The following is a 25,186-nucleotide window of genomic DNA, read 5'->3' as shown; positions in this document are numbered from 1 at the left end:
CTATAGCTTTTAGTCTAATTTCTAGAGTATACCTATCCTAGGAAAATTTTAATTGAGGTATTAGGGCCCATACTAGATTGTGGAGGACCGAAAATAGGGGACTTTCTAGATCGTGGATCTACTTGGCAATAGGTTCCCAACACTAGCCAACACTAGTTAACAGATTGCACACATGAAGCCATTTATAGGAATACATGAATTGATGGCTCAATTGGAGGATCTGGAAGAAAACTTCTTGGTTGGGGTAGTATCCAGGTATAGTACAAAAGATGCAGCAGCCTGTAATCAGAGGAGTGACAGTTTGAACGTGTGGATCAAATCAAAGAGAAGGCTTAAGTATCACATGATTGATTCCCTATATCAGTTCACCATCATATCAATCCTTAATCTATGGGATCGCAAGTAGAATCATCTTCTGAACTAATTCAAAACTCAACATGTGAGGATTCCTATGCATAGTGTTAACAGCCACAACCATGGAGCACGATGACGGATCTGGCCCTTTGAGTTTTGAGAAATATAGCCACAGCCATGGAGCACAATGACGGATCTGGCCCTATGGGTTTTGAGCCACAAATGGCTCAGTATCAACAATCTGGTCATATGGGTTTTGACCTGCAAATGCCTCAACATCTATCTAGTCCTGTGGATTTTGAGCCTCAAATGGCTTAGGCACTGGGAACATTCAAATTGGCAAGGATAATACAAGAGCCATTTGGATCCCATATATGGATAATACAAGAGCCATTTGAAGATAAGAGGAGGTTGAGACTCGAGAGAATGCCTTGGCGCCATATATGTCTATTAACACTTATGGTGCACTTTAGGGCTTAGCACATAGCCCCTATGCACAAACCATACACACATGGGCCACTTGGAGAGCGTTGTTCCTCTCCAAGTGGCCCATATGCATATGATTTGTGCATAAGGGCCATGTGCAAGCCATAAAGCTTACCATATGTCATTAAGCTCTTATGGTCTGCTTTAGGGCTTGCCACATGGACATGTATGAAGTAGGTTTGTCATGCCCAACTCTAACACGAAATACGTTTGTAGGGCATACTTGAACACGGCACCTCCACCCTTCCTCCTCTAGCTCCACCACCTCCATGGCATCCACACACACGAACCTATCTGGGTCCGGTGGCTCCTTCCCTGACTCTCGTGAGCCCCCCCAACTCTCGTGAGGTCTCCCAGGCTTCTCCTCAGCTTCAGCCTTCCCCTTAGCCTCAGCCTTCCCCTTAGCCTCAGCCTTCCCCTTAGCCTTCCCCTCAGCCTTCTCCCTAGCCTTCCCCTCAGCCTCAACCTCAGCCTCAGCTTGATCCTCAGCCTTCCCCTCAGCCTCAACCTCAGCCTCAACCTTCCCCTCAACCTCAACCTTCCCCTCAGCCTCAACCTCAGTCTCAACCTTCCCCTCAGCCTCAACCTCAGCCTCAACCTTCCCCTCGGCCTTCCCCTCCCCATGATGAGAGCCCTCTCCGGATCGAACAAAATGTGTTTGATAACCTCCCGGATATAGAGAGGCTTCCTGAGGGCCAACAGACTACCAGGAAGAGCACCATCTTCCCTCTCTCGGAGATACAGCCCATTGCAGAGATGATCCCTGTGCCCATGAGGAGGGTAAAGCAAACTTTGAGGAAGCCCCATCCCAAAGAAGACCAAAGCTCTAGACGTCAGCGAGAGGACTCCTCGGAGGAGGACCAATGCAGACAAGAGCAGTGGAAGAAGGTCAAGGCAGATAAGAGGCCGTGCTAAGGTGTTTGGGTACCTGTTCACTTGTTTTTCTTTGTGGTGACTACCACTGGTGAAACCCATTCAGTATTGTGAACCAGAATAATAAACCCGGCTTCTACAAGTTTCTACAACTCTGAGTGTAGAGCATCGGTCTGTAGGGGCCCTAATCTTCGATACTTCTGAGCCACAGGCTTCACATCAGGCTTCAGGTCTATCTTGTGCTCTATGGCAGTCACATGGCGAAGGTGATGGTAGCTAGTTGCGAAGAGGTCAGGGAAATCTTTGAACATTTCTAGGAACTCATTTTTTAGTCTTCTTGCCTTGAGCTGATAGGGAAATCTGAGGGCGACCACTTACTTCTGCGAGATCTTTTAGTCTTCTCTGTTGGTGGGTCTGCCATCTCAACATCGGAGGGCTCTGAGAAGGAGACCTTCTTGCTGGGGCGGCTTGGTCCACGGTTTGGAGAGGGGTCTGAGATGGTACGACTTCTCTTCCCGAGCTCAAGGACCTCTACGTTAGAATCCTCGGAGCCTAATTCACTTAGAAGATTCACCCTTGGAATATTGGGACATTTGGTGCGATAATGACCCTTCTGATGGCACTCATAGCATACAACATTAGCACAGTCTCTTGGAGGGCGATTGGCTTGATTTCTGATGCCCACCATCTCAAGCCGAAGATCATTCAGGGCCTTGGCTAGGTCATTGACTCCGGGTTCTTTAGCAGGAGGGGCCGGGGGAGTAGGAAGGAGGGGGGCTCATGGGCGAGGCTGGGGAAATCTTCCAGGCGGAGGGTGAGGATATACACCTTGTTGTTTGAGGATAAGCATTTAAAGGAGGACCATACATTTGAGGTGGAGGCAGTGGATACATTCCTGATTAGGGGTGGGGGTATGCCCCTGAGTTGGTTGGACCCCCCAGGTTGTTGTTGCAAGAATTGAGGGGGTTGCGGAGGGATAATCGTCTTCTTTGAAGCGGGGTCAGACTGAACTTTCAAACTTTTGATGAGAAATCTCATGTGCTAGCACCATAGTTTTTGGATTCTCCCATTTAAGCTTGAGGTGGAATTCGTCACTTGCTCCTGCTACAAGGTAGCCCAGCACATGCTGAGTCATTCCAGCTCGAAATCCGACATTGTCCTCCTACGTGGCAATTAAACGGTCCAAGAGCACGGTCGCTTGATCCACATATCGACGTGTCGTTTTGACTGCTGCAAGTTTGCCACCTACAGGTACACATCTCCGGCTCCTCTTTCTTTGCTGAAATATTCAATCATCGCTGCTGTTAACCTTGGCCAGCTTTGGTGAATGTCGTCCGCCTCCTTCTCATACCACACTTGAGCCAAACCCTCTAGAAATGTGGGAAGAACCAACAACCATCTATCTTCAGTAAGAAAGTTGAGAGAAACACATCGACGCTTGAAGGCCACAAGATACTCATTTGGATTTTCTTCAACCTGTCACAGAACACGGGAATGTCAGCCATGCTTGGAAAATGGAAAAGAGAGAGAGACAAAATGAGACTTATCTATGGGCAAACAATGGAAAGAGGTAGCTTGAACTGAAAATCAGGTGAAGATACATCCACAAAGCACACATAGGCAGGGTAGGGTGTGACTGGTGTATTGTGAAATACTACACGGGAAGAATCTTCAACATAGAATAGCTCATAGACAATCTTAAAAGGACCAACCCTCATGATATCGCATCCATCTTTACAAGCGAGGGTTAGAGGCACGGCGCTGCATGAGGTTGTTCATCAAGGCAAACAAGAATGCCATGACAAATGTCAATAGTTGTTGGAGAGCTTGCACATCACCTTCAGCTTCTTCCAGTTCTTGTAATCGCCATGCTATTTCTTCAAGGGGTGTGCGGTCTAGAATCCTTCTTTTGAGCAATGTCTTTGAGGACCTTTTTGATGATCTTCCGAAGTTGGTAAACTTGTATCAAATATGCCCAACACTTAGTTTCATGATGACCACAACCTTTTCATTCCTTACAAATGATCACCCTCCTTCGTGTGGCTTGCGGCTTTGTTGGGGTGGTGCTTCCACTCGCTTCATGCGTGATTGAAGTACAAGCTTCACATGCCAAGAAATCAGCAACTATATTTTGAGCTCGAGGGATATGCTGAATTTTTACCTCTTCAAATTGTTGGCACAATTCCAATGCTTGTTGATGTCGTGGAACCAAGCCTTCACTCCGCACCTTCCACCTTCCACTAGCTCGTTCACACACGAGTTGAGAATCTCCCTACAGCTCAAGTTTCTTGATGTGATGCTCTTGTGCCTTTTGTAGCCCAAAAATGAGTGCCGAGTACTCAACTTGGTTGCAAGTATGCGTAGGTGCAGACTTGCTATAACAATACACCTCACCCCCCGGTGAAGTGAGCTTCACACCCACACCAACAGCCTTGGTCGAAGGTTTGTATGCTCCGTCAAATTGAAGTAGCCAAGATGTCATCACACCAAGACCAAAATCCGAACATCCCAAGTTTCTCTGTAATCCAAAATAGGTAGAAGGAGAGGGTGGGGAGAATTCAACACTTGAGCAAGACGTTCAGCACCAAATAAACTTGCAATCCTTTGTTGATAGTTTATCTTTAGACCAAAAAGAATTACAACTTGAAGCTCAAAATGAGGCACAAAGGGTTGATTAGGTATAAAGGGATTCCTTGGTCGAAACATTACCAACCATAGCCAAGCCCTAGAAACCTTTGTAGTAGCGAGATCGAGAAGAAATCATTCAAGACGAGCTTATCCACTGGAATTAATAAGCAGATGCGCCAAATCTCCCAAGCTTGGGGAACACCCCACCCTTTAAAGAATGTCACCCTTTTAATTACCTCGGATGCAGCAAGTAGCTCGATCACCACACAATGAGTAGAAGTGAAATCAAAGTCCTCCCAGTATATCACCAGTTCTTCACCTTAAATCAACCACAGTGTATCATTCCACCCATCGTCTCCTTGAACAATGCACTGGACAGTCAGCCCGTCATGAAGATCACCCTGTTTAACCTCTGCTTCTTCTCCGGCGACACCTTGAGATTAAAATGAATGTGATTTTTCCTATCAATCATCATTGGTTCTTCATTTGTGAGCTCGTCAAACTCTTGCTTTGCCTCTTCAAAGTATCCATGATGGCTAGAAAATGTATCCTCCAGAGATAAATCGCAATTGAACATCAACGAAATTGCAGGGTGCAAATCATGATGTCGACATTTGTAGAGGAAGTCATACAACAGAGTTGCAGGTGTTTCTTTAATCTCTTCGTCCACATCAAACTCGACTTGAACTTGCGCCATGGCTGAATTCAAGGGTGTAGATAAGACATGGAAAATATTAGTTCAAGCAATGAATCAAGAGACAGTCGATCTTAAACAACAAATCTCTGTGTGGTGTGAATGGATTCAACATAACGCGAGAGGAGATGCCAGAGGAATCTAGGTATTCCTCCTCGCGTTGTAGTGAATCTATTTTCCCTAACGCAAATAAAATTGCAGCTAAGTCAAGGACCTCTTCTCGCGTTATGGTGAATCGATTCACCATAATGCGAGGAGGAATATTGTGCTTCCTATGGGACCTTCGCTCGCGTTATGGTGAATTGATTCACCGCAACATGACGACTTTATCATCCTTTGGCAACGCCTCTTACGTTATGGTGAATTACAAATAAAGATAGTTCTCCAGTACCCATACTAAGAGAGGAGGTGTCAAACAAATTAAAATACTCTTCTTCGCAGTCAATTCACCATAAGGCGAGGAGTCATATGTTTTCAATTCACCTTAACGCGATGAAAAGACAAAGCAAGAAGTTCTCCATGACTGAAACCAAAACAACGAAATAACAAAAGAAGAAGAAAGCACAAAAGAGATAAAAATACCAGGAAAACGAATTGTATACAAACGTCGCAGGAGATGGAGATGAAGGAGGTTGAAGGTTTGTCTTTGACGTTGGATACAGGAGGATGATTGATGAAGGAGGGTTGGAGGAGATAGTCAGTCGTTGATGGAGATGAAGGCCGTTGGTGGGGAGATAAATGAGAATACGAACTCCAAGAGAGGCAATAAATGAGATGAGTATCCTAGAAAATCCGTTTTTAATGCTACGCGACACGTCAGTGCCGCGTTTTCACCCGCCATTCCATGAATGCCACGTGGCAGCCCGCCGTGTACCTAGCACGTGTACAAGCTATAAAGTTTAATCAAAGCCCTTTTTAATGCTATGCGACACGTCAGCGCCGCCTAGTCGCCCTGGCAGCCCGCCAGCACGTGTGTTCGCTCTAAAGACTAATCAAAGCCGTTAATCACGCCACCTTTTCGTCCTCTTATCGATTTTGCCTTGTCCGTCCTCCTGCTTGCCTCCAGGTGACTTCCGACTACCGCCACAGTACTGAACCGATTTTCCACCTCCTGCACGACAGTCTCCATCCATTCTCACGCAAGAAATGTAAGTTTTTGTATACTACTTGATTGTTTTGTAAGTTTCTTGTATATTGCTTGTTTGTTTTGTTTTTTCTTCGACTGTTTGCCCTGTGCCATTGTTTTTTCTTTGACTGTTTGCCTTCTGCCGTGGTGATTCGATTCACCTTAAAGCACACGACGGGCCATTAGAATCTCAATACGCTCCATGTCTTATGGTGAATCGAATCACCATGGCAGAAGGCAAACGTAAGAGATTCGCGATAATCCTCCTCCCATTGTAGAAAATCGATTCACTATAACGCGAGGAGGATTGTTTTGCTTTGACTGGCCCTTAGACTCGCGTTATGGTGAATCGATTCACCATAACGCAAGACCAAGGGGCAAAGGATTCACGATAATCCACCTCTTATTGGTGTCAATTAATTCACCTCCTACACGACAGTCTCCATCCATTCCCACTCATAGAATGTGATGAAAGTGTATTACTTGATTGTTTTGTGAGTTTCTTGTATAATCCTTGATTGTTTTGTTTTTCCTTCGACTGTTTGCCCTCTGCCATTGTTTTCTCTTCGACTGTTTGCCCTCTGTCATGGTGATTCGATTCACCGTAAAGCAGACGACGAGTCATTAGAATCTCAATACTGCTCTATGTGTTATGGTGAATCGAATCACCAAAATGCAAGACGGAATGGTAAGAGATTCGGGAGAACCCTCCTCCCGTTGTAGTAGATCGATTCACTATAACGCGAGGAGGATTGTTTTGCTTTGACTGGCTCTTAGTCTCGCGTTATAGTGAATCAAATCACTATAACGCAAGATCAAAGCTCAAAGGATGCACGATAATCCGCCTCTTATTGGTGTCAATGAATTCACCATAATGCGAGAAGGATTATTGTGTTTCTGTGGGCCTTCATCTCGCATTATGGTGAATGGATTCACCATAACGCGAGGAAGTGCATATTGCTTTCTTGGCCACCCTCTCTCGCTTTATGGTGAATTGTTAATCGTGTACTACTGAATAGCAAAGTTTTCTGCTTTTTCTTGCGTTTTCAGATGGCTCGTGTAAGGCATACAGCTAGACCCATTGACAATGCAGCTCCCTCATCTACTGGGAAGAAGATGGGCGTTCTGAAAGCCTCAAGATCCAGGAAATCAAGCAGTCCTTCCCGATTGTCCAAAACGCAGCCTAGACTAAGGCGTTTCGCAGAGCATTCGGCAGCCCTGCGAGAAATCAAAAAGTTTATGAAGCACTCGACAGGCTGCTATTCCCAGATTGCCTTTCCAGAGGCTTGCCAGGAGAATTTGTGAGCAGAATGGAATTTTGTTTATGTGGAAGGCATCGGCCCTGTTTTGCTTGCAGGAGGCCACAGAAGATTGGATGATCGAATTTTTTTTGGATAGTTACGTTCTTGTTGTCCATGCACACAGGGTGACAGTAATGAACAAAGATTTTTTCAGCCTAGTAGCCCTTCGTTTCAGATACGATAAGTTACTTAGACCAGTTACGTTTACTGATGAACGAATGCTACAAATTTTGGATGTCCGTCTTGTACAAAAAGTGAGAATTGAAGAGGTGACCGAGGGAGGTCCAGATCATGAACATCAGACTCGGGCAAATTTAATGACAAGCGCTTAAAGGGAACATCAAGCTGCAATGCTTGCATTGCAAACAAAAAGGGAAAATGTTTGCGCACTTCACGCCATGAATCGAGAGGCGCTGCAATTTTTGTTGCCGGAGTTCTATGTACCCTTTAATATTAGAGGGCATAGATGTTATTTCCCGATTCATGCTGAAGAAATCAACATTCTGTTTGATCCTAAAACTGAAGTCAACGACAAAGTGCTCAGATGTGTTTTAAGGTATACTCTTTTCTCTGTCCTCCCACAATTTTTCATTCTTGGCTCTTAAAGTTTATGCCTCACTCTTGATATGTTTCCTTTGTGAAGTTTTGTTATTTCGCTATTGCCCGAGGATGTACAGCCAACGAGTGTTCCAGATTGATTCACTGGTCTCAACACTGTTGCTAGTAGAGTCAGTTCCGTACCTCGATGTGCTGAACTGGTTTCGGGAGGTCCAGCTGGACGATGCCCGAGTATTTTTTTTGGCATATCATGAAAAGTGAGTTTGTCTATCTCTCTTGCATGATGTTTATAGGAATCATCGTACACGAGTTATATAGTGCTTCCTTTGGATTGAAACTAATAGAAATCTATTGTGCAGTTCCCATTGGAGTCTTCTACTAGTCGACGTGCAAGAAAATGTCATTTACCTTGCAAATTCAACATCTGGTGTCCATGGAAATGTTTTGCTGTAAGTAAAAATCATTAAGATACATATTATTGTTTGAGTTAGAAGTCCGGATTGATCAGGATAATGATTGGTCTCTGTTTACAGTGGTGTCAGGAAACTAATGGCAGCTTACGAGAGCCTCAGCATGGACATCGACACCCTGGATCGATCGACCATCCGAAGGGTTAGTGTCCCCAAACAAGAAGATGGCTACAGCTGTGGGTGGAGGGTTGCACTTAATGCAATGTTGCTGCTACGAAGCATTTTTGAGCTCCCTTCAGAGGATGACAGATAAACCATTGAATGCTGTACTAGTCAAATACATTGTTAGCAATCTTCAAAGTTGTAGGAGGAATGAAATGACAAAATATGAAGAGGGGATAGGAGAAGAGTGGAGATGAGGAGAAGAGTCGAGATGAGGAAAAAGTTGTCTAATGGTGCAGCTGTGCTAGTATTGATTATAGATATATGAGTTGTCAATCAAAGCTTAGACATTGCTTTAGAATGACCATTCTATTGATCTCTGAAATCCTAGGTGCTGTTCCCAAGTAATGAACTTGCTCCAAAGCGTGCTGTGGTGGTTCTCATGCTACATTCAATCCTACAATTGTTAGAGTCATACACACTGCCAGAAGTGTGATTTCCATTGAATTCAATCTTGCAATTGTCCATGTCTCGCTTACTCGGGGGTGTGATTTCTAGTGATTAACCTAATTATTTGTTGGAATTTAATAGCCATGAGAACTGGAAGGAGCTTCAAAACATCATAAACCATTCAAAAGCCATGCAAGTGATAGAGTTCAATGAGAAAAATAGAGAGATTTTGAGGGTATGGAATCATTAGAACAAAGAAGCCGCACCAGTTCTACTTGGCGCTTATGCAAGCGAAAAAGGCTACTTTGACCTAAAGGGTTGTTCGCCCTGTTCATTATGGGTTCATAGTGCCGAGAGGGCCTTAGAGCATTCTAGTTCAATTAGTGTGATTGATGGGTCCTGTGTGCTCACAAAAGGTATAGAGCTAGGCCAAGGCCAGAATGAGCTTGAAAATAGCAGAGCGTAGGACTTGTTCCTAAGGGCGGTAAATCTGTTGGATGCTAAAAATCTCGTGTGCACTACTGCAAAGTCAGGAATGTGCCAACTCTTTGCTAGAGCGTGGGGTGTGAATGAGGACCTCCCCTATTATTGGAAATAAACTCTAGCATATTTCTTTTATTACAATGATTCTCAGCTTGTAATTACAGTGTGATTTTTGATTCCAGTCAGAACCAAATAAACTAGAAGCCCTATCTATCAATATATAATGATCTCTCCTTGGAAATAGGACAAGTGAAGAACTATGTAGATGCCTTTGCCAAAACCCTAGCTATGACCACATGGGAAAATATATTCAAAGTTGCCAAGGTGGAACAAAAAACTCAGCCAGGAATCAAAGCTGAGATATAAAAGATCATGTAGTAGGTGCAACTCTATTCCTAAGCTCTACCACATGCATTGCAACATCAGTAACAACAAATTCCATTATTCTAGTCCAAAACAACCAGAATGATTGTAGGAGAAAAAATGAATCACCACACATCCAAAGCTGTGAATTTACCAATCCAAACTCCTTCGAGCATGCAAACACTAATAGAGAACTGCCCAAAAGTCTATTGCGATCTAGGAATATGCTCATGGTTTTAATCGCCGATTGTCTAGGATTGCGCTTGGATCAAATCACAATTTGTCTAGGATAGATCCTGGAGCAAATTGTCAACCTACATGATGCCTTGGTGCTTGAAACTTTAAAATGCTTATAGAAATCACTCGTGAGTTTGTGTATATGCCAAATTGCATTGAGACCAGTGGTGTCCAAGTGCAACCTTTGGCTTGGCACTAGCAAGGTGAACTGAAATTACTGTGAAATAGGGTGATTTTGTGCTGGAAAAGTGGATGAAATCGATGAACTATATAAAGTACAATATTGTAGGGCAACACACATGGAAGACACTGACTCAAATCGATCGAGAAATGGAGTTCAGATGAGAAAGACTTGCTCCCCAAAAATAAAAACAAAGAGTGCTTCGGATAGTTGCTATAGATGACCTTAGATAGGGAGAAAACAAGTAGCAACTTTCATAGACACATTGAATCAAATGGTGAAGGAAACAACCTTTGGGATGGAGGAGTCACGATCGAATTCGAAATCAATCTTGAAGGAAGCTTGGCACAAAAGAACACCTTGAGGGAGCAAGAGAGTAAGGTGGAAGCAAGAAGACGGCCTTAGCAAACTCTAGAAGAAAACTCCAATTGATGGATACAGATGAACTAACTAGATAGATGTTCTAAGTAGAAAAGCTACAAATGCAGGCAAGCCAGCTTTTAGAAATATAAATGTGATTAAGGCTGAAAGAGTTATCGAGCTTAGGAAGAGGAAACTCAAGAATAAGTTAATTGCGGAGTTCAAAGTCAAGTGGAAGGATATGTTTGAGGAAGACTTAACTTGGGAGTCGATTATTAGTTTGCTGAAAAACTCTCCAAATTTTGTTTAGGAGTAAACTCCTTTAAGAGGGAAAGGCTGTTATGCACCTGGTTGCTAATCCTCGGATTGGTGGACTTAGTCGAGTAGGGTTAGGGGGCCCTGGGATGGAGGAAAGAAAGATAACATGGGGATAGAAGACTTAGAACAATAACATGCGGCCAATCAGTTGGACGCTTGTTGCTAGCGGGATGCTCGTCTCTATATAAGAGTGGCTAAGGCGACATTCAATGCGTTGACACCACTGATAGGTCTGGTCTGGATCATGAGCCTAGACTTGTGCCTTCTATATTGCAGACCGCAAGATACTATGTTGAGGGTTAGTAGTGGACAGTTTCGGTGGTACGAGACACCTGAGCTATGGGCATCGCCTCGTGGGAGTGCGATCTCTAGCTTGCATGCTTGAGGGTGATTGGGAGATGAGTTGCCTCCTGACCTTTATTTTGATTTTGTTAATCATCTTTGGAGGGTTAGGTTCTAGTGGGGTTCTTTCACGTGTCCTAGAGAACTACCCATATCAACTCGGGGGCTCTGTGTAGACCATCCCTCCGAGACTTAGGGATGGTGGCGTCATCTCCATTAGCTCGTACTCACCCCGCCCCTCTCAACTTCTCAAGTGCGAGAGAGCTCTTGCATGTGCCTCCGTCTCCTGGGGAGCTGGCTTCATGCTCCAAAGGACCTAGTCAGGCTAGTGTCCCACTGTGTCCACCCGATGTTCACCTGCTGCCTTAGCATACATCACTCCTGATCACAGACCTCCGGATGCCAAAGAAGGGGCTGACGCTCAGTCCTTGAAAGTGAGGGCTTGCTCGGATGAGTCCACCAAGCACTGCCACTACTCTTCCCTCCATATAAGAAAAAGCCAAGATAGGCTAAATACAATTGGGGAAGTCTTGATGTCGAGGTAAATGACACTCAAAACAGGTGAGTACTCTTCATAATCTTTCTATTGAGATGAGTTGTGTGGATTGCGGTGATTGCGGTAATTACAGGTCCTGTTGTATGTGACAATATCTATTCCAAATACTTTGATTTGCTTGATGCAAATCTGAAGTGAGGCACGATTTCTGTCTCTTTGCACAAACTTGCTGTGTGAAATGAATACATGGCACCAATACCTGTTTGCTTCAGCTAATTGTTATTATTGTCAAGTGCAATATGTGATTGCTTCTTGCAAGACGATGTGTCATCATAGCACAGTCACATAGGAACTCTCCTTGAATTAAGCAGTTGAAGAAGCTGTTCATGGTAGATGCATCTGGCTATTTCTGGGTTGATCCTCAAAGCATATCCTCTGGGGATTACTTGTATCTGTATAACTTTTTTAATATATCGCCCTCTGTCTAAAATTTTGGTGTAATTTGAATCATAGGATCCAAAGCTGTAATACACCATTTCTGATGTCAGTGAGAGAGTAGATCAATAATATCCAGAGTCCAGCTGTAACAGGGGCTGTGTGTCCAGGGACCATCCGAGGCAGCTATTAGTGCACTGACTTGAGGCACTAATGTTACAAATAGGGATGCCATAACATATGGAGGCTTGATTGGGTTCTCAGGAAACTAAAATTACACTTAGGTTGTTTGTATTTATAACGACACATTGGGAATAAAGCTGGTCTTTCCACAAGTTTTGAATGCATGCACACAGTTTGATCTCAAGGGTCCATGGTGTTGCAGACACCGGTGACACTTGAAGCAGGAGGTACTGTTTTGTGACAGGTTCCAATATTGAGTTGGCATGATCCTCACTGCATTTTTCTTGATGCATTGCACTGTCCTCTTGTAAATTCATGATTGCATGCATTTCAGTTAATTATATGAGGATAGTTCCGTAAGCTCCCTATGCAAATTGACTAATCCTTGCCTTTCTTTTCTTTCCTTTTTGTATTTCTGTTTTTTTGTTCTTATTTCCTTAAATATCGTGTGTTCAAGAATGCCAGAAATATCATAAAAATTATGATCACATAGAAGAGCCTCAGAACATATCCTCTGTTTATGAAAACATGCACTAAAAACCAAAGCCTGGGTTATTAGGTGCCTTAATTTGTTTCCATGGTGCGGCGACTCAGTAACCATTTACCTTTGGGTAGGCACCCATGTATGCCTGACGTAAGTTAATATCATCTTCTAGTTCATCAAGGTTGGCATGTAACAAATGATAATTCAATCCTGCTTTCACATGGGTACTTGGATAAAGGTCTGAATGTGATTTCTCTGCTTGCTGCAGCTAAAAGATTTGGCAGTTAAACTTCCTGCACAGATACATGATCGCGGTGGGCCCGAAGAAGCCTCCTGTCCATTTGTTGATTTGGAAGGGGCTGCACATCAAGTGGCTCTTGAATCTCTTGGTATACCAGAGTTGGAAGGCATTTGTTTCCATGACCAGAATGGTGGCAATCAAACCATTCGGATTGTTCGCGACTATGAATCCAATGGTGCATCCAGCCCTTATGCAACACCCAATGGAGCTTTACACTTACCGCAAAGGGTTGTTTCACAGAATGTAACACCTAGAGTTAATACCCTAGAGACTGAAAATAGTGCAGAAGTTGGAAATGGCGGATGTAAACCTGCCGACACATCAAGAGTTTCAGATGATGTTCATGTGGATGACAAGGGAATGGCAGCTGCAAACAATGGAACTAAAGTAGTCTTATGGCATGCAACGGTGGGATCCTTGCAGGACAGCAAAGGAACTGTAGAGGACACTGATGCTTCAAATGGTGGAAATTCATCTCTTGATATGAATGACAATCACTTAAAACAGCATGTGGAGACAGAATGGGTGGAGCAAGACGAGCCTGGAGTGTACATCACGTTCACATCTTTACCAGGTGGTGGCAAAGATTTAAAGCGAGTCAGATTCAGGTCAGTAATACAATTTTAGTGACGTGCACAAGTCATGCATATGGGTACGTGTGGACGCACGTGTGCGTGTGTGCATGCATGTGTGTGGGGGGAGAGAGAGAGAGAGAGAGAGAGAGAGAGAGAGAGAGTCATATTGACATCCACGGGAGGCCCAATATGCCTATGGGACAATGCAAAATGTCAAAATGACTTACAATATCTGGATAAACCAGAGAGTCGAGGAGTGCACATGGCATCTCAGCTCGAGGTTATTATAGCATACACCTAAATTCTAGTCCTATCATAAAATGGTCTTCATTACATAAGCTTAAGACTGAGAGTCTTTGGGTTTCGATTTGAAATCTATAGTTAGAGAGAGAGAGATTCTATTAATGTCCATGGAAGACCAACATTATGAGACAGCAAAAAACGATCTAGTACATTCATTAGTTCAAGATTGAGAGTCTTTGGGTTTAGATTTGAGATCTCTAATTAGAGAGAGAGTCTCTTAATGTCCACGGAAGACCAACATTATGAGACAACAAAAAACCATCTAGTACATCTGCTTAGGGAGAGTGCATGGCAGCTCCCAGGGAGTGTAAAAATCAACGTACCTACATAATAGTCTGAAAAACATAATCAGCGATGCATCATTTTAAGACTGAGAGTCTTTTGGTTTGGATGTAAACTCTTTGATGATTGCTATGCCTTCACGGTATATTGCCCTTTTTCCATCCTTCTAGCAGCCTTGACCTTGGCCAATTCTTTTGCCTTAGCCTTCAATTGAGCTTGTGTGAGTTCCTCAACTATTCATAGCTTGGTCCCTTTCAACTTGTAAGATTGTTGGAGAAGCTTGATCCGCAAGTCTTGGGATTTAAGTGTAATGATAGCAAGTCCTCCAGAGTGCCGGATATTAGTTGCTCCATCATCATCATCAATCTCCCATTCAATGCTTGTGCTAAAGTCTCCCTGAAAGAGTCCTCTTTGTACCAGCCTCAAGGAGTTCTCCTCTAATCTTCAATGCATTGTCACGTCTGGCCCTGTGTTCCTTGAACTCTCTCAGATATCAGTTTTACTTGCCTTTGTATCAACCTCCACAATCACTTCTTTCTTACTCATTTGTACTTCAGTGTGAACAAGATCTTTAACTATAGAGACCGGTCAAGGGGTAGGGGGAGAAGCCTTGCAAGCTTTCACTACCTCATCAATTCTTGCCTGCTTGCGAGGTCCTTCAAGAACCTGAATTTTAGCTGTCACAGCTGCCAACTGCATCTTTAACTCTCTCACCTCTTGCTGTAGATAATAAATCTGTTCATGTGTTCCAATGATGGGTTGATTCAGACCTCCTCAGTAGAACGCCTGAGCATACGGAGAGGGTCAGATTCTGCTGTTTGTAGTTGCTGGAGTTGAGGGGAGCTCGAGGAAAGGCTAGGCCATTCCATACTGGCCCAAAAAAACCCTGGATGAGACTAACCCCGGGGTTGGGCTAGGGGTTCATCCCAGCTCGTGGTTAGGGGAAAGCTTGCTTGCTGCTGCCTACTAACTAACTAACTAACAATGGGCTCCTGCTGCAAGCGCACTGCCTTCTGTTGGTCTACGTAGAAGTGGAGAGAGGGGAGAGGGGCTATGTAGGTGGAGCGGAAGAGTTTCACAGGTGGAGTAGAGCAGAGAACTTACGTAGGTGGAGAGAGGGGCTACGTAGGTGGAGCGGAGGAGCTACGAAGGTGGAGCGGAGAAGTCATGCAAGTGGAGAGAGGGGCTACGCACGCGTGAGACCCTTTAGGATCTGTGGGACTGGTGACCACTATTAAACTAATAGTTTTAAGTAGCTTCCTAGCTTTTTGGCCAGTTGTTCCAATAGGTTTTTCAGTTTTCCTCTGTTGCCCCTATATCCTACTCTGACGTGTGCATAGGCTCTACATCTTAGGAGTACATGTTCATCTTCTACTGCCCCTGTGGGGCAGATTTTGTAGGTTCTTTCCTCTCTGGGGATCCTGGGTCTTGTCCACCTGCCCTTCACCACCTCTAGATCATTGATATGTCTCCCCCAAGGTATTTTTGCATTCCACAGATGTCCATTGGGTGAATTTTCTGTTTGTAGAACTGCACTTTTGTATCTCAGGTTATGCCATAATTTCTATAGCATTTTCTGCGTCATTATCCCCCTAATTTCACATGCATCCTTTGGTATATCATTGGCTGTTATGCCCCATGATTCCATCCATTTCATCCCCGCTCTATGCGGTCCCGTGATTTGCATAGCTTCTATTGCCTTGTGGTATCTTGTTGGTGTCTGTCTTCTCAATTTTGTTGAGGTAAGCCATTAATTGACATGATGCCTCCCCTTCCAGAGGTATCATACTTGTGTCAGCGAGTAGGATGGGGTAGGGTGTTTGTGCCTTAACCCCTAACTCCCGTACGAGGAAACGTTTGTGTAAGGTATCTATTCTTTCCCAGTAGGTCCTAGAGCCCAAGCTGGACATCCGTATAGGATCATTGTTTGCGCAAGCATGGTGTACAGAAACGTTCTCATTTCCCAATTCCATAGATGTGCCTTTTGCACTTAATTTATTTGAAAGTTGTATAGAGCTTTCAAACCTCCTAGAATTCTTTTCTCCACACATCCATTTGTAGCTATTTGCAAATTCCTTCCCTATATATTTATATGTGTTGACTATTTCCAAGGGCTCTGCTTCAAAGGTGACGTCAATCTGTTTGTTATGGGTCCCAATCACCATTACTTTTGTTTTGTCTATGTTGACCTGCATTTCTGAGTGTCTGCAGAAGTCCCCAGTTGCATCTAAATATGCTTGCATGTTCTCCTTGCTATTTGCAAAGAAAACTACATCATTTGCGTAAATAAAGCATTGGTAGGGCATATTCTGCAACCCGGACACCACTCTTGCTGTGTATTCTCATCCACTCTTCCAAATCATCGATAAAAAGTCTGAAAAGTGTTGGTGAGAGGGTGCAGCCTTGTTTGACCCCTATATGTCACTGCTTTTGAAAGATTTTCTCTTAGTCGGTACGTGGCCTCTCTGAGTCCTTGAGGGACTTGAATCTTTTTCAGCCTTTCCCACAACTTTTTACGTTGAACCGTATCGAATGCTAGTGTTTGGGGTAAAATCCTGCCTGGGATGGTGTTGTGACTCCCTGTTCCTCCACCCATTTGCTGATTTTCTGCTCAAGGATAGTGCGAAGTGATCTACGAGAGAGAGAGAGAGAGAGAGAGGTGTATTAACGTCTACTGAAGGCCGCACGGGCCTATGAGACTCATACAACCACATACATGGTCAAATCTCCCCATACCCTGGTGCTTTGAAAGGAGCCAACAAGATTTGGCCACATGGCCAAATCTCCTAAGACACTAGTGCTTTGAAAGAAGCAATAAGATTTGGCCACACGGCCAAATCTACTCAACCTTGGTGCTTTCAAAGAAGCTAGCAAGATTTCGAGACCTTGGTGACTTCTTTCAAAGCACTGAGAAGATTTGGTCGTGGCGTTCTTTCAAACTTGGGAAGATTTGGTCATGTGGCCAAATCTTGTAGGCTTCTTTCAAAGCACTAGGGTATGGGGAGTCTTGGCCGTGAACCAAATCTTGCATGCTTCTTTCAAATCACCAGGTTCTGGGAGATTTGGCCGTGTCGCCAAATCTTTCATCAAAGCACCCGGGTTTGGGAAAATTTTCTCGTGCTGCCAAATGTTGCTAGCTTCTTTCAAATCAGTAGGAAGATTTGGCCGCATGGCCAAATCTTCAAACATTCAAACATTAAACTTAAAAATTGAAAATTCAGATTTTAAAATTTTAAATTTTAATTTTAATTTTTAATTTTCAAATTAAAATTTGAAATTTCAAAATTCAAATTTCAAGTTTCAAGTTTCAAATTTTGAAATTCAAATCTAGAGATCCTACTTTCAAAAACATCGTATATGCTTTTCATGATTCACGCTATTACACTTTAAAATCAGACTTTTACTTTAATAAAAGCAAACCTAAAAATCTAAAACTATTAAAAAACCAAAACTTTAAAAGGCAAAGCTAAACAAACCTTTTAAACCAAGCATAAAAAGTAAAACTATGAGAAGGAATTGAATTCATCTTCATGGGGGATCAAGTGCCCTCCTCCACCCTTGGTTAGCTAATTCCAAGGAAAAAAGATCAAAACTATGTTAAAATGAGAGGTCCCGGGAGGCTCCCCATCCCATATTTGTCCTAACAATGTGCACTTAACTATGTAGATTTTAAACTTCCATTACCAATTAAACATTCCATAGGTTCCACACTCAATAGCTGGATTAGAAAGAGGTCTTTTTTTTTTGGCTCTGCACCCTTTTTTGGGGGATTGGAGGGAGCATGCTTTTTTGTGGCCATTGCTCCTTGCCTCCATCCTTCTCTTTTCCTCCCGCCCTCCCACCCTCCCCCCCCACGCCCTGTTCCCTCCCTCACACTGAACGTGTCTCCTCCGCCCTGTTCTTTTCCTCGCGCTGAAGGTGTCTTCTTGTCCCCTTCCTCATGTTGAATTTTGAATTTTGAATGGGGAGATTTGGCCATGCGGCCAAATCTTCCTAGCTTTTTTCAAAACATACAAGATTTGGCCGCACGGCCAAATCTCCCTAGACCTTGGTGATTTGCAAGAAGCTATAAAGATTTGGCACCACAGCTAAATCTCCCTAAACCTTGCTGCTTTAAAAAGATTTGGCCACACAGCCAAATCTCCCTAGACACTCGTGATTAGAAAGAAGCTAGCAAGATTTGGCCGCACAGCCAAAACTCCCCAAACCTTGCTGCTTTGAAAAGATTTGGCCGCATGGCCAAATCTCCCTAGACCCTCCTGATTAGAAAGAAGCTAGCAAGATTTGGCCGCACAGCCAAATCTCCCTAAACCCTCATGATTTATAAAAAGCTAGAAAGATTTCGCATCGCAGCCAAATCTCCCCAAACCTTAGTGCTTTGAAAAGATTTGGCCGCACGGCGAAATCTCCCCAAACCCTGCTGCTTTAAAAAGATTTGGCTGCACGGCCAAATCTCCATAGACCCTCGTGATTAGAAAGAAGCTAGCAAGATTTGGCCACACGGCCAAATCACCTTAGACCCAGGTGATTTAAAAGAAGCTAGAAAGATTTGACCGATTTGAAAGAAGCTAGCAAGATTTGGTTGCACGCAACATTTCCAATTCCAATTGCAAGATGTCAAAAAGCTCCTCCAAGTATGTATATAGTGGGTTGAACAAAGAGCATGTGGAGAAGCTTACTGCAAACTTCGGTTATAACTCTAGGCCTCCTGCTACTGTAGCGGATTTAATGGCTTTCAATCCTGAAACAAAGCAGCCCCTAGAAAGGGTAGATAATTCCTCGTGAAAATCTTCCTCGCGTGTAGAATGCTCTCTCCTCTCTAGTTGTAGGGTCCAACCCTTTCTTCTCTTTGACCTTGGTCTCTTGCTCTAGTAGAGCTCCTTCTATCTCATGCAGCTTCCATTTAGGTACATTCTTTAAGGTTGCCACAATGTTTTCATATTCTCCTTTGTCCACACTCTTCAGAAGCATTGATAGTGGCTCATCAGCCTCTACCTTCTTACCAATGGCTGCCAGTTGTTGCTTAATGCTTTTGTATTTGTTCAAGTGTGTGGTTAGAGGTTCACTTTCCTTCATGTCAAGTTTGTAGAATTGCATTAGCATATTTATCTTTGAATTTTTTTATTGAGTGCCAAATAATTTATTGAATTCATCCCATGCATCTTTAGCCCGTTGTGTCCCTGTGATGTGGTGAATGATTTCATCATTTAAACTGAGCGCAATGAGTCCTAAACTTTCTCATTCCTGCTCTTCCACTCATTTGGCAATAGGGGTTGCTTTTTTGGATGTAATGTATGGACCAAGCAGAAGTAGAAATTGGAACGAGGATCGCTTTGAGTGTTTGTTGAAAAGCTTGATGACAATCACTTCTCCCCCAGCGCAATTCCTTCTTGTGGTGTTCTTGACCATGGATCATGTATCATGTTTGAAGAATGCATTAAATAAGACATGCAGACAATATAAAATACACTTTGGTTGCCTTAATTTTGAAACTGCAAATATATTTGTCACTGGATCTATGGATGGCTTAATTGCTTGTGTAAAGAAAAGCATTTCAACGATATTGAGCGCTATACCAATGCACAATGATGTAAGCCATCAATATATGTTGCAGATGAAAAATCAAGTGGTGCAGAAGAATCAGGTGACGAGGATGATGATGATGATGAATTTGACATTGAATTGTCCTTGAAAAGAAAACGTTCAAGTATCATGAAAGACATGATCATGGGTTTCTATCGAGAAGATGAGTATGGATTGGACTTGTACTCTGAGGGGCTTGCTGCAATAGAGTCTCTTTCTTGTAAGAGGCGTGTTGTTTCAGTTGTTGTTTGAGACTTATGAGGAGTTGGCAAAGGTGGAAAGTATCTGTTGCACGTATGCTTACAGTAATCATGAAATTTGACAATGGGCTGGCTTGCAAGAACCAATATTGGCAATAGAGGGGGTACCAAAAGAAGATGTTACAACTAAAGGTGGAGGGGATAAAGAAATTGATACCATACCAGGACAAAAAGAGCTTCAACCCTTCAATGAAGAGCAGCGTGAGCATTTACAAAAACACGCTTCAAAGTTTTGGGAAACAGAGGAGGAAGCAACAGGTCCTTGAAATTGTCCTTTTATATGGTGTTCATGTTTTCCATATTTATCTTGCTATATTCTCCATATGATGTATTAATTTCGTTCCAAGGAGGATCTTTTAATATTACTTGGAAATTTCTTCTCTCTCATTGCCATAATTCAAACATGAACATACATATTCTTGAATATGTTTAATTTTCTATATTTCATGAAAAGATGTGTTTGCATGTTGTAATACCTTCGGAGTGTGATACACATCCAAATTTATTTATGAGTTCATAAATGTTAAAAAGTTGTGTTGAGTCTTGATCGTGATGAATGAATTAGTGTAAATTGTTGTTTCTATCCTTATTCACTTCATATGAATGCTCAAAAATATGTTTTGGCCGCTTGGCCAAATCTTTTCTTAGTGGGAACTCTCGGGCAATGCTAGATAATGTTGGACTCCACTCTTATCTATTACGCAAAGGTTTTTGGCAATGTAAGGATATGTAGTTTTGGGGATTAAAATAACGTGAAAGGGTATAGATTCAACAACTTTAGGGGGTATACTATGCATATGAACATGAATGCTTTCTTTTTTTTAGTAATCCAATTTTGTTTTGAAAAAGAAAGACATGAATGCTTTCACACAAACAAATTTCATTGAGAGCACACAACCTAAAGTTTGACAATCTGGTGTTCCAACTCAATCTTCAGTTTGTTTCTACTTATGAATTTCATTTCCTTGTTTATCAATAGAACTTTGCCATCTCAATTTCACATCGCTAGAAGCATTGCCTCTATATGTGACACCTGATCCAATGATTCGTTATGTGCCTAATTTGAACATTAGCATGCAAGTTCCAAGTTCAACATGGTTGATTGAAAATGTTGAGGATGCAATGTCTGGAGTTAATGTTCCATTGACAAATGTGGATGCAAGCTTAGAAGGTAAAGGAGAAGATGCAATGTCATTGTATGAAGCCAAGGTGCAGGAAGAAATCTTAGAAGGTAAAGGAGAAGACATAATGTCACCCTCAGAAATAATGTCAAAAGAGGTGATAACAAAAATAAGACTAGCAGTGATAATAGATTTGAAAGGGTTATTACTCGAGCGTTGTTTTTCGAAGTCAAACAAACATATGAGCTTGCACAATAGGAAGCATTGGCTTGTTCTCCGTCCTCGGTGTTTAGAGTTTCTACAATGGTTGCTCGATCAGTGCCATGTTGGCATTTGGTCCACTGGAGGAGAAAAGGGCAAGGTGCAACACATGTTGGACACTTTGGAGCATCATGTTAACAAAAAGTTACATTTCTTCATGGTTTGGGGTGCGATGGCATGCCACAAGCATACAAAGAGTAGAATCATTCGACCAGATAGGATGAATGTGGAAGCAGAGTTAAAACCATTAATGAGAGAGTGGTGTTGTTTCAAAGAGGAATGCAAACTAGCAAGAACAGTGTTCATTGACGTTTCGCCTTACACGGGTTGTGTTAATTCAGCAAAAAATTGCATTTTCCCTAAAAAATTTCATATAGATTGTGGTGATTCTATTTTGCTTCATGAGTTATTGCCGTACCTACAGATGCTAGATGATGCAGTAGATGTGCGCAGTGCCATCTCTTCTAACAGATTTGGTCAAGCTCCGATTGTCGAAGGGCATGATATGTTCAATTATTTTCAACCAATGATCCTTGAATTCAAAGAAAAAAACAAAGAAGTGCTTGAAAGGATGAATGTCGAATCTCATATGTCTACTTGTAGTTCAAAAAAAGACACAGAGAAAGGTATGCTTCACCTATAACCAAAACTAGAGTGAGAGGGACTACAAGAAGTATGGTGCATGCTCAACGTGTTACATTGAATGAAGAGGAAGAATGCATGCTAGGAAAAATTGCCAAAATGGGGCCGTTGAAAGATAATAGTGAGGCAAAACGCTTTGCTATGGTTCTTGGATGCGGGAATCACTGCCGATGCTGCAAGGGCATTCTTAGCCAACTTGATTCGATTTTATTGCATAGACAACCCTTAGTGAATCTGGGTGATCTTGTTAATTAGAGTTGCAGACACAAATGCTCAACTAAAACATTTGTACTTGCATTGTGATTTATATTTGGACACTATTTGGTTAGATTCGATTTGCAAAACATTATGTTTCAATTTGTTTTGTGAAAGAATTAATAGACATTGAGTTAGTACCTTGCGCAAAAAATGCTCTGTGCTTTGTGTTGTGAGTTTGTATTCCTCCACTAAAAGAATGATTCTTTGATTTTAAACATATGATAGGTGTTGCAGATTGTCCTAAAATGTTGAAGAGCTATCTTATTACAAATTTTGATCTTGCATCCAATGGTTTATGGAAACATGAATTGCCCATACCCATTGAGCACGTGTTCGAAATGAATGGCATCCATCATGAAGTAAAGAAATCAACAATACTTGGGGCAGGATATGGTCTTTTTGTACATATGAGCATTAAGAAGAAACAAGATTTGATGGTATATAATGGTCCAAAGTATGATTATGATACTTGGAGATCTCTCCTCAAGTTTTTCCCAAGGATGAAGACTTATGGAATGTTTGAAGATCCATTCACATTGAGCCATTGACAGATGTGAAATGTATTGTGGGAGATGTAGTGGTATATGGAAACATTGCTAGATATATAAATAGCTCAATGTATTATAAAGAAAGAACAAATGTTATATTTGTATACATCCCTAAGCTACCACCTTGGGCTCAAAAGTTACAAGGAGATTTGAGTGCCCATGGCTACATTACTGTGCAAACCATAAAGGATATCTCCTTCGGAGATGAGCTACTTTGAAAGTATGAATACTAGTATGGAATTGTTAATGATTGTGTTAAACGATGTGATGCAAAATTTAGTTGCAAATTTGGCTATGTGTCAATGGTTTTGATTATATTTAGCACAAGAAAGCTATTTAAAAAAAGGCTTTTATCAAGACCATGTCTCTGAGTTTCATGAGCTCTATTGTGATGGAGAGTTTCACGAGCTCTATTGTGATGGAACGGTGTTTTTGAACACCACATTTATATGATGGATGTCAAAGCTCTACCATAATCCTATTGCATATATCAATACTGCAATTTATCAACATAGAAACATATGCATTTGGAATTAATTTGATACATCTAATATACCAAATAAAAATTGACAGTTGTTGCATGTTTAATTTTGTTTTTGAACACCACATTTATATGATGGATGTCAAAGCTCTATAACAATCCTATTGCATATATCAATACTGCAATTTAATTTACTCCAATGAATCTTCCTAACGCAACATCTATAAATTGGCTTTTGTTTGTGGTTTTGATGTATATGAAACAACAAACATCTTTCTTTCACTAGCAAATCAACAAATGTTTTGGCCATGGGACCATGTTCACATCTATTAAGGCCTTTTGCCATAGCAACATACGGAAGCTTGTTGCTTGGGTTCTAGGAATTGGGAAAGTATTGTGCATGGTCTACTCTCCCCCAACATAACTGAAACTTGGGTCCTCAATATGGAGCTAATGTTTCAATAAAAAAAATCAAATTTTACTTTTGAAGTGACTATTTTTTATTTCGTGGGAATTGGGATTTTCCCAAATTCTCTAATATAGTGTTAATATGTTTCTAGCTTTATGTTCATCAAATTTTTATTCGATATGTGATCCATATTAATTGTTTTGTGGAATAAGCAAAAAGAAATTGTTCACGATGGATGTCATGAGAATCCATCTGTCATTGGTTTGATAAGGATGAAAGTTCATTGAACTTTGCAAAAATTCCTAGGGTGGAGTCTAATCCATCATACCTTGTGACACACACTTTGTCATGGTCTTTTGTATTTGTATTGAAGTACCCACACTTTTTCTACATACCATCTTGAGGTTAGTAGTATCCTAGTATGTCCTTTCAATTTTGATCGTGCAATGTGTGTGTGTGTGTGTGTGTGTGTGTGTGTGTGTGTGTGTGTGGTGTGTGCACGTGCACATGTGCGTATGTGTGCATGCACTTGCCTGCATACATGCACATGCATGCAAGTGCACATGTCCTCCCCTCCTTTCCCATATATGCAAGTGCACATGCATGCAAGTGCACATGTCCTCCTTTCCCATATATGCATACAAGTTTTGAGATATCCTAATTAGACGAGACTTGCACTTTACTACTATGCACTTTTAAGGGAAATGACTTTTAGTAAGGCTGAAGAGAGTTCGGTCCTTAATTTTTTGAGAGCCTATCTGGGATATATAACTTTGAACCCCAAGTGGATCTAAGAGATTCAAGAATAGATCCTCATGATTATAGCTCCATAACAAATAAATACCAAAAGAGTAGTGGGTTTAATCTGAGAATAAAAAACCAAAGTACTAATAGATGAGATCTAGGATCCCAAAATAGACCTTTGATATTGTAGGTCCAGAGTGGATGAATTCTTGGATTTGGTATAAAAATGGACCACTAGTAGAAGGATTCTAAGACTGAAGAAGGGACCCTTGGTAATGTAAGTCCCAATTGAATGAATTTGGAGAGATCTCTCTCAATGGAATGAAGAGCCCACTCTTTGGCTTCAATGTTCATTGCACTTTGGTGTTCATGTGCTTGTTCTCCTTGGGTCCATGCTCCCTGAACATTATCATGTGATAGCATGCTCTACCCTTGCAATCTCCCATCCTCCTCCCATCTTCTCCTCTTCCTCACTCCTCCTCCTCCTCCATCCT

The 25,186-nt window shown here is 42.1% G+C and overlaps 1 protein-coding gene across 4 annotated transcripts; it reads left to right on the top strand.

The window, feature by feature from the left end:
• The first annotated feature begins 11,220 nt into the window (after positions 1–11,220).
• LOC147605341 (protein Brevis radix-like 2) lies at positions 11,221–23,305 on the top strand. 4 transcript variants are annotated; one of them, XM_086793018.1, is made up of 4 exons: positions 11,221–11,887; positions 13,000–13,074; positions 13,193–13,833; positions 22,745–23,305. In XM_086793018.1, exons 2-4 carry the CDS (start codon positions 13,018–13,020, stop codon positions 22,752–22,754), a joined length of 708 nt encoding a protein of 235 aa, XP_086649144.1. In that variant the 5' UTR covers positions 11,221–11,887; positions 13,000–13,017; the 3' UTR covers positions 22,755–23,305. The 4 variants fall into 4 exon arrangements, 3 of the variants coding, with proteins under 3 accessions (XP_086649144.1, XP_086649143.1, XP_086649145.1); XM_086793017.1 differs by having other exon boundaries at positions 22,736–23,305; XM_086793019.1 differs by lacking the exon at positions 22,745–23,305 and adding an exon at positions 20,000–20,609.
• Positions 23,306–25,186: the final 1,881 nt, after the last annotated feature.

This window comes from Cibotium barometz, chromosome 59 (assembly GCF_041138505.1).
Source record: "Cibotium barometz isolate CiBa-2024 chromosome 59, ASM4113850v1, whole genome shotgun sequence".
NCBI lineage: Eukaryota > Viridiplantae > Streptophyta > Polypodiopsida > Cyatheales > Cibotiaceae > Cibotium > Cibotium barometz.
The sequence above is the reverse complement of the archived record's forward strand: the minus strand, read 5'-3'. Positions and strand labels throughout refer to the sequence as shown.

Coding starts and splice junctions, on each gene's coding strand:
- LOC147605341 (XM_086793017.1), top strand. CDS start 13,018: ATGGTGCGGCGACTCAGTAACCATTTACCTTTGGGTAGGCACCCATGT. Junction 13,075..13,192: donor GGCACCCATGTATGCCTGAC/GTAAGTTAATAT, acceptor TGCTTGCTGCAG/CTAAAAGATTTGGCAGTTAA.